The following is a 10,894-nucleotide window of genomic DNA, read 5'->3' on the forward strand; positions in this document are numbered from 1 at the left end:
TGTTGATTTAAAAAAATATGTAAAATTATTAAAAATCCCGCATTTTAGAGATGTATTCATGAGAGATACTTTACCGAGTAAAATTCGAAAATCTGAATGCGGTATTATAAACATGGATTCAAATAAAGGTGAAGGCACACACTGGACAGCTTATACAAAGGATAACAACGATATAATATATTTTGATTCTTATGGTGATTTACCACCACCAAGTAATGTGATCAAATACTTTAAAACTGGCGGCTCCGTAAATATATATTATAATTATGAAAGGTTGCAACGTAATTCATACAATTGCGGTCAATACGCATTACAGTTTCTATATAACCATTATAGTTAGGATGTCTGAATCAGTCTAAACAATAGAACCGTCCAGCAAATATGTCGTATAATTTCACTTTGGCCGGAAAGTCTTCTATTTTAAGTTATAATTTTAATCCCCCCATTTACCTGGACGAAAGTCTTGAATATGAAGTAGGTTTAACGAACTTTTATTCTTTTAACTCCATACCCAACATTGATGATTCTAATAATATATTTCTCTTTGGCCTCGGTAACATTACTTATACAACTGTTATCCCCTCGGGCTCGTATGAATTGGAAGATATAATTCAAATTTTAAAGGTGTTGATGAAAGAAAGGGATAAAGATGCTAATATAGATATTATTCCAGATAAAAACACATCTAAAGTATCTATTAAGAGTAATTGTTCACTATATTTCGCTATTGAAAACTCAATAGGTCAAATTTTTGGATTTAAGAGAAGAGAACTAGAAGCAAATAAAATCCATGTTTCTGATGAACCAGTAGATATTTCAGTGACAAATGCAATCTGTATTGATTGCAATATTGCTTCAGGCTCGTATTTAAATGGAAACCCAGTTCATATAATCCATCAATTTTTTTCCGACCGTACTAGTGGGTATAAAATAGTTAAGTCACCTCAAAATATTTTATATTACCCCATCAGCGTTAGGACAATCAACAACATTAGTGTAAAAATTGTTGATCAAAACGGTAAATTACTTAATTTTCGACAAGAAGAGATTACTATTAATTTACATTTACGACAACGATTATAATGGTTCTAAACTTTTCTCGCCAACAACCTGATTACATAAAAAACTATAAAAGAACCGACAAAACACAAAAATTGAACAGTTTCAAAAAAACAAGTGGAATATTAACACCATCTAATCGGTTATTATTAAAAAAACTTGGCTTCAAAGTTTTAGTGTGATGGAAGTGTTACAAGTAACCGGTCAACCTTATAACGATACAACTATACAGGAATATCAATTTCACACCTATTCACCATACATTCCCGGAAAGTTGTACTATAACGATGAAATACGAATCCCTATTCAAGATCTCAATGCGTATACGTTACCGTCAACATCATACCTAGATATTGAGGGAAAACTACTCACCCACGACGATAAGGAACCAACAAAACTTAAATTCATAAATAACGCTATTTCCTTTTTATTTCGTGAGCTACGGTATGAGTTAAATGGGGTTATTATAGACTCTGTTCGAGAGGTCGGACTGGTATCAACAATTAAAAATTATTTAAGTCTTAACGAAAACGAAAGTATTCTGTTCCAAAATGCTGGATGGTTCCCAAAAGCAGGGAATGAAAAAATAATTGTGGATGCTTATGGTAACTTTAACGTGTGTATCCCATTACGATTATTATCAGGATTTTTTGAAGATTTTAGAAAAATTATTATGAATGTGAAGCAAGAGCTTATTTTAATACGATCTAATGATGATGTTGACGCAGTTGTAAGTATAGACGACACCGAACGCCCTAAAGTTGAAATAACAAAATTGCAATGGAATGTCGCCCATGTTAGCCCAAGCATGCGTGAACAACTACGATTAAATAGTATAGCTCATAAAAATATTGAGCTACCAATTAAATTTCGTTCGTGGCAAATGATTGAATATCCATCATTAAATAATACAACACGGCATACGTAGGCGGTAAAAACCAGTACTAATATTGAAACACCAAGACATATCATTATTGCATTTCAAAAAGGGAGAAAATCAAAGATTACTAAAGATATGAGCAAATTTGATCATAACGACCTCAAAAATATAAAAGTATTTTTGAATTCTGAAAGATATCCTTATAATGATTTACAAATAGATTTTGAAACTAATAAATTCGCTCAAATCTATGAAATGTTTGGAAGTTTTCAGACAAGTTATTATAATTTAAGTTTAAATCAACCGATATTTAACCCGCAAGATTTTAAAACTAAGACGTCGCTTATACATATAGATTGCAGTAGACAGAAAGAAGTGATTCAAAATGGATCCATCGTTCTGCGGATCGAATTTGAAACAAATACACCATCAACAACTGATGTATCCGCATATTGTTTAATTTTACACGAGAAAGAATTTACATATAATCCATTAACAAAAATAGTAAAACAATATTAATACGCATGCGTTTTAACTGTATATTATTCAATAGTAATAATTACAAACGTTAGTTGATGATGGAACGTTCACACGAAAACACGATAAACAAATTTATAAACAATTTAAAAGAACTTAAAAAACAAATTCAACAATACGAAGCATTCAAACAAGTTCTCCAAAAACTCCAACAGTTAAAAATATGAAACTTGTTATTGATATCCAAGGTTTTAAAATTGAGAATAATAGGTTTATTTGTAAAGAATTAGCGTGTTACTCAGGTGATAAAGTTGTAATATATATTTTTAAACCACCTTTCCCATTACGAATGTTACCTCCTGATCTAATTCAGCAAGCTGTATGGTTAAGCAAACACCATCACTGCATCTCTTGGAATGAAGGTTTTACCCCCTTATACGAATTTAAAAATATTATCAAGGAACTAACAGATAAAGCTGAAATTGTTTATGTAAAAGGAATGGAAAAAGCGAATTACATAAGAAAATATTCTTCCACACCTGTAATTGAAGTAGGCGAATTCCCACCACTACCAATATCAGAAGCAAAATGTTTTTACCACTCTAAACAAAAATGTATATGCGCCCTTTCAAATGTATTTTTTATTTATGAAAATTTTGTAATGGAGTAAATTTGAATAAAAACAATATATTTTTCACTTTTTTATTTTTTTGATCCAAACTACAATAATAAGTTCTATCTATAATCTACTTGCACCTACAGGTTCCAGCCAAACAACCTTCATACTCTTGGGAATGTTGACACGCTTCAATCATCCTAGAATCCCTGGTGCTAGCAGGTGTTCCATGAGCTTACAGAACCTAAACAACCTTCACATTTGAAGGGATGTTGATACCGCATCCTTACACTGCAACCGTTTCAGAATCCTTGGTGGTAGCAGGTCTTCTATAGGCTTAAGAGATTCCAATTGTTGGTATTGGATAAGTTTTGGAAAAAGGGTGTCGAAAGTTGACGTCCATTTTTTAGAATTGGTCCACCCACAACCAAACGTCGGAAAATTTGAAAATTCTTTCCAAAGCTGTGTCTAACAGATAACGTTTTGTCGGGTATTCGTTGACATACAGACGTAATTTCAAGGGTAGACACACATCATCAAATATGTTGTTTTGACCGAGTTCACAAAGTGCCTCCACCCAACAGTTTACACAAATTTTATTCAATTTTTTTTTGTTGGTATAATATCCAATAGATGTTAAATTAGGTGTTGATTTTTCACTAAGTAATTTCACTTTATCCATAGTAAATTTAATACTTTCTTGAAACATGAATATAGTCTAAACTGATTTTGGAATTACATTAACGAAGTTATATACCATCGACCCCCATTAAACCATATCGAAACCGGTTTTAAAGCTCGTGTCGCTAATACCCCCACCTTTCTTTGTTACCAATAGTATATTCAACTCTATAATAAGTAGTACAAAAACATTTTATAATTTATTACAAATTATATATAAAAAAGATAGAATTACATTTCATCAGTCTTGCAAACAGACATGTAGAATGCTTTATGCACTCATCAATAGGTATATCGTATGGCTCCCATTTGTGTATTTCGACCTTACAGTAGAAACAGCTAACGACATCGACATTCCCTATATGCTAGAACCCTGCTTTGCTTAACAACACGAGTTAACTTCACCTTTCCAATATTTAAAGGATGGTAAACGATCTTCAAACAGATGTATACTACCAAAGTTACCATCGTCAAGACACATTTTTAATTGAAATATATATAAAAATATTTTAATTATTTATTAACAAAATAAAAAAATTAATAATACATATTATTAAAATATATGGTATTATATTGTTAAAACTTCGTTGAACACATTTTTTTTTGAACTTCGATATTTTGTCACCAACATTTTTGCAAAAAAACAGTCGCTATACTTTAAATGCTCTTCAATTGGTATATCGGAAGGTTCCCATTTATATATTTCAGTATTGCAGTAGAAACACCGAACTATATCACTAACCCCTGTATAGTAAAACCCAGCTTTGCTTAATAACAGGGGTTCAACTGTACCCTTCCAATATTTAAATGAAAGTAAACGGTCTTCAAATTGCCACCCAGTACGAGATATACTATCATTGTTACCGTCGTCAAGACACATATTTAACTAATAAGTTAGTTCGAAAAATAATCTATATATGTAAACTTATATTGGAGGGGGGTATAAGCTTGAAATTTTTAAACAATTATCACATGAATAACACTAATTGCGCTATAAAAAGAAAAAATTTATATTAACAAAAAAGACTGACAACAAGATACAAAACCAATAAGACCTTGACCGTTTGTTCACATTTGTTACCAAATGGAGAACCAACTTCCAACCATGGAAGTTGGTTCTCCAAGTATCATTGTAGAGAGTGGTGTGTGTGACTCTAGTACAGATTGGGATAATTATAGCATCATTAGTGATGATGGTCCATGCGATTCTACTACGAATTGTAATCTATCTGTATGGAGTTTGTCAACACTCGAGCTATCAGAGGAGTTTAGTTCTTTGTCGGAGAGTGACATGTCAGATATAGAAAATGATAGTTTATTGTATAGTGACGTGGAATTTCAGGATGTCTTGAAAGATGATGTGTTTTTGGGACCTGTGATAGCACCACCCGAACTGATTGAGGATGTATCGGGAAATAATATGTTTTGCGGACCAGAGATAACACCATTCGAACTAATTAATGAACCAATAATTATCTATTAATCGTTTAAATATTAGTACTTTATTATGGTAATATATTTGTAATTCAATTATGTTGCAAATCCTTATTAGTTATTTTTGTACTCAAATTCTATACTTATAACCATATGCTTACCATGAAGTTTTATTGAAATCTCTTTTTAATAACTGTATTTAAAAATTTAAAATAAATGCCTTAATGCTTTTCCGGTTTCTCCTTTATTACATACAAAAACAAAATACATGGTTATAACAACAAATCTACTAAGTTATAAATTAGAGCTGGAGGGTTAGATAATAGAACAAGTGATGGAGTTTTACTATCTAGGCGTCACACTATCTAGCTATGGAAAGCTTAAAACAGAAGTGGGAGATCAAGTTAATAGAGCAGAGCTGCAGGTTACCTGAATGAAACAATATGGAGAAAAAAAATATCAGGGAAGAAATGAAAGGTAGGATTTACAAAACAGTCATCAGGCTAATAATGACATACACAGTAGAAACACGAACTGACACAGAGAGAACAAAAAGAATGTTAGCGGAGATGAACACCCTTAGAAAAATCGATGGTAGGGTACTATGGGATAGAGCTAGAAGTCTAAATGTTGAAAAGAATGCTAGAAACAACATAGATAAAAACCCTCAGAAAAATCGATGGTAAGACGCTATGGGAGAGTGCTAGAAGTATAGATATACTACGGAGATGTACGGTAAAGAACATCAAGAAATGGGGTAGAAATAGAAGAGTAGAATGGAATGATTATATGAGTCTAATGACAACAAATTGAGTAGTAAAGATGGTAAGAGACTGTCACCTAATGAGGAGACGATTAGCGGAAAGACCACGAAAACGATGGAGCGACAACTTACTGGAGGAGCATTGAAAAACGGAAAGAAGAAAAAAATATAGAAATAACAATTTTTAGATGTTTTTTATTAAAAAACGATATAGAAAATCACAATAAAAATCATGTATACACAAAATGAAGAAGAAGAAAATATAAAAACAACAATTTTTAGATATTTTTTATTAAAAAATAAACAATATATACAAATATAAACATAATTAAAAGTAAACTATATAAACTATATATACTTATATACACAAAATGAAGAAGAAGAAAATATAGAAACAACAATTTTTACATATTTTTTATTCAACAATAAATAATATATTTATATAAATATCTAAACACAATTAAAAATAAACTATATAGACTATATATACCTATATACACAACTAAAACTAAATATTATATACAAAAATAGACTAAAACTAAATTTACGTAACAGGGTCGTCGGGGTGGGATCTGTAACAAAGAAATAGCAGAATGTAGAACTACATAAAATATCATAATGATTAAAATTAAAGGTGACACTTAATGAAGAAAAAATTAAAATTTCACAATAGAGAATAAACTAAATTTTCGTTTGTAAAAATTCATGGAAAACTGTTTTATTATGATCCTAAAGAAGGAAAGGTTGGTGTACAAAATTAAAAGTAGTACTTAATGAAGAATAAATTAAAATTCTGTAATAAATAATAAATTAAATTTTTGTTTGTAAAAATTTGTGGAAAACTGTTTTAATTATGATTGTAAAAAGTAAAAGTTAAGGTAAAAAATTGGATTACTCACGGTTTACTCATCCCCCAGCATCGCAGGATATCACCACCAGCATTTTTGTTGAAAAAGTCTGTAACAAACAAAAAACATTATCAGTATTGTAATTATCATTAATAGCATTACGAAAAATTTTGTTAGTAAAATTGTTGCAACATATTGTAATAAAAATTCTTACCTCGAGAATCCGTTTTTACAGTATTGGCCAGGAAAGTTTTGGTGTTGTTTATGTCTTGTGACAACCGGATTTGTTCTTCGTGGAAAGCCACCATAATTTTTTCAGCATATGCTAAAATATTTTCGGTGGCTTTCTTAAGCAGCTCACTATTTTTTATACTTTCGTTCAAACTTTCCTGGAGACGTTCCGCATGCTGCTCCAGAGCCGACACAACTCCCCCCTTGTAATTCTCGCAAAACGCCTGATGGTGAGTTTCTACTTTTTTCGGGATTTGTAGGGCGCTTGCCGCTATATTATTCAATGATGGCTCCGAATTCGATAATAATTTTTTTTCCCAGACTTGGGTTTCTGTCAACGGTTTCTCTCTTGGTGGTGATCCATAATCAGATGTATCTACTATATCCTCGATAGAGGATAAGTTTTCACCTAAGGGTGTTTCCTCTTCAGAGTCGGATATATCCTCGAAACCTTCTTCTCGATCCTTCACCATTTTATGTTTGCATGCAGCCTCTTCGGCGGCATGAAGAATGTCATCCTTAATAAATGTGGATGACTGAACGACATTCTCATTAACCGCGGAGTGCACCGTCGCTTTAGTTTTTAGTTTTTTTTGGTTGTTTATTTTAAAAATAAGGCGCTGAGCCTCACTAATTTTTTTACAATTTACAAAAACAACACTCTCTTCCGACGGTGCACGCTGCTTATCCCTTATTTTACAGACCGGAGAAGAGATCGAAGACGGGACCGATCTTGGTGACGACAGTGCGATCGCGGACGGAATAGAATTTTCACACACCGGCGGCGGCGACTCGATTGAAGGAGGAACCGTGTTAATTAATTGTCTTTTAGCTAACGGTTCCTTAAACTCAGTATCTGGCACACTATTATATAAAACTCTTTTTTTAGCCAACAACCCCGGCTCGCGACGCGCAGAACGTTGTACGGTTTTCATTGCGAAAGGAAGCGACTATTTGAAATTGCATAACTTAAACGGGGTTATATACAACAAACCGAACCCAAGCCAAGCAACGCGAAATGGTGGGTGAAACAGGATCTACACTTGCTGTAACAAAGAAAGGTGAATACTCGAAGGCGATGTAAGCTCTAGCAAATGAAGTGAATACTCTTACATGACCTACATAGACAACAAAGAAAGGGTACTGACCGGCTATAGTTGAGTTTATGTATGTCTGCACAGCTTTGCGCTTATTGTTGGTTTTTCACATCAAGTTTTTTTTTTTTTTATATTTTTTTATTTTTGAGGTTTTTTTTTTATTTTTAGTCCTACACCCACCTTCCAACCACTTTAATAAAAGGTCTTGACGCCAGGAATACGAATATGTTATTACTTTGAGAAAAAATTAACGCGTAAGGCGGTAAAACGCTAAAAAGCGTATTTTTAGTCCTACATCACTTTTCAACCACTCTAATGAAAGGTATTGACGCCAGGAATACGAATATGTTATTATTTTTTAGAAAAAATTACGTATATAGCGGTAAAGCGGTAAAAAGCGGTAAAAAAACTATTTTTTGTTACACTTTTACTTTTAACCACGCTTATAAATGCGGTAATTATCTATATTTGGGATATATTGTTAGTTTTTGTAATTATTTACTCTAATAATACCATAAAACTGGTATTTCCAGTTTGAAACCGGTATTTCCAGTTTAAAACCGGTAATCAAAACAAGTTTATATTTATACCCCACACTTCTTTCGTTATTGTTCATTTTCGTGTCGTACAGTAACCTAGCTTCAGTCAAAAACCATGCAGTGTAACTTTTGTTTAAAAGTTTTATCCAACAAAAGTAGTGTAAGTAGGCATAAACGGGAAAGTTGTCCGGAACGATTCAATAAAGGGAAAAAGGTGAAACTTAATGATGACCTAGATGTTGTTACATCCGCTAATAATTACAATTCAACCATTGTAGAAGCAACTCCCTTTAGATCTATTGTTCATCCAGTTACCACTACATCCAATGTTATCGAATGTCAAGATTGTTATAAAAAAATTTCTGAGAGAGGACTAACAGGACATTTACGTAGTAATTCACACAAAAGTGTTATTAGTAATGATTGTGGGGTTGAGAAACTATCAAGTGCGTTTAAAAATCGTATCGGTAGTTACCGTCTTTCTAGCAACAAACATCATACTGATCACTTGGAATTTTTTAGTGAAATTGAAGGTAACGTTTTGAAGCTCCTACATAACTATTTACATAAATTTAAAGTGTTAAAAGTTAATTTCGAACTTTACTCTATGTACACAATACCTGAAAAAGATACTTATGATTTAAAATCATTTAATACAAAAAATCAGATTATTACTATTTCTACTAATTTGAAACAAGCATATCAAGATTTTATTAGGGAGATATTACCCAAGGTTTCGGAAATACAAGAAAAGGAATCTGGATGGAGTCTTTTACAAATCCAATCATTAGAAGTTAACATTAATAAGTACAACCCTCTACGATCTTCTTCATATATCAGGTTACCACGACAAATCGAGATGAAGAAAGCAATTATTAATATAATGAATAAAGATGAAGCATGTTTTGGTTGGGCGGTAAACGCTGACCCCTTGACCGGTCGTTGACCCCTTGACCTCGACCTTTCGTTGACCCCTTGACCGATCGTTGACCTCGTCAGTGGTGGGGGGTATGCGATGTGGTGGATGGTATACAAAAGGGTAGGGGTCGGTGGTGGGGGGTATACGAACGGTGCGGCTAGAACTCTCACCCCTTACCTTACCATTGGAGGGGGGTATAATAATGGTGGGGGGTTGGTGGTGGAGGGTATACGAACGGTGTGGCTAGAACTCTCATTTGCCCTCTACTGTTGTGTGTGTGTGGGTGTGTGTTAGTGCGAGTGCGTGTGTGTGTGGGCGTGCGTGTGTGTTTGCCTGTGTGTGTGCGTGTGTGTTTGTGTGTGTTTGCGTGTGTGTGTGTACGTATGGGTGTGGGTGTGTGTGTATGTGTGTGTGTGTATTTTTGTGTGTGTTTCTGTGTGTTTGTCTTTGAGTGTGTGTGTGTGTTTGTGTGTGTGTGTGTTTGTGTGTGTGTTTGTGTGTGTGTGAATGTGTGTTTGTGTGCGTGTGTGTGTGTTGTGGTTTGTGTGTGTGTGTGGTGTGTGTGTGCGCGTGTGTGTGTGTGTTTGTGTGTGTGTGTTTGTGTGTGAGTGTTTGTGTGTATCTTTGTGTGTGTGTGTGTGTGTGTGTGTGTGTGTGTGTGTTTCTGTGTGTGTGTTTGTGTGTGTGTGTGCATGTGTGTTTGTGTGCGTGTGTGTATGGGTGTGAGTGTGTGTGTTGTGTGTGCGTGCGTGTGTGTTTGTGCGTGTATGTGTGTGTGCGTGGGTGTGTGTTAGTGCGTGTGTGTGTGTGTTGTGTGTGCCTGGGTGTGTGTTAGTACATATGCGTGTGTGTGTGGGCGTTCGTGTATGTGTGTGTGTGGGTGTGTGTGTTTGTGTGTGTTTGTTAGTGTGTGTGTTTGTGTGTGTGTGTTTGTGTGTGCATGTGTGTTTGTGTGTATGGGTGTGTGTGGTGTGTGTGTGTGTGTGTGTGTTTGCGTGTGTGTGTATGTTTGTGTGTGTGTGTGTTTGTGTGTATGTGTGTGTTTGTGTGTGCGTGTGCATGTGTGTTTGTGTGCGTGTGTGTGTGTGTATGGGTGTGTGTGTTGTGTGTGTGCGTGTGTCTGTGCGTGTGTGTGTGCCTGTGTGTGTGTGTTTGTGTGTGTGCTTTTGTGTGTGTTAGGGTGTATGTGTGTGTTTGTGTGTGTGTGATTGCATGTGTGTTTGTGTGCGTGTGTGTGTGTATGGGTGGGTGTGTGTTTGTTGTGTGTGAGTGCGTGTGTTTGTGCATGTGTGTGCGTGGGGGTGTGTTAGTCTCCGTTCAGCTCGCGGAGATAAGAATACGGCGGAAGCA

The 10,894-nt window shown here is 34.3% G+C and overlaps 1 protein-coding gene across 1 annotated transcript; it reads left to right on the forward strand.

The window, feature by feature from the left end:
• Nucleotides 1–1,240: 1,240 nt before the first annotated feature.
• On the forward strand, nucleotides 1,241–1,987 carry LOC140442289 (uncharacterized). The gene has a single exon (XM_072533363.1). The coding sequence runs from the start codon at nucleotides 1,241–1,243 to the stop codon at nucleotides 1,985–1,987; it is 747 nt and encodes a 248-aa protein (XP_072389464.1).
• Nucleotides 1,988–10,894: the final 8,907 nt, after the last annotated feature.

This window comes from Diabrotica undecimpunctata, chromosome 5, assembly GCF_040954645.1.
Source record: "Diabrotica undecimpunctata isolate CICGRU chromosome 5, icDiaUnde3, whole genome shotgun sequence".
Classification (NCBI taxonomy): domain Eukaryota; kingdom Metazoa; phylum Arthropoda; class Insecta; order Coleoptera; family Chrysomelidae; genus Diabrotica; species Diabrotica undecimpunctata.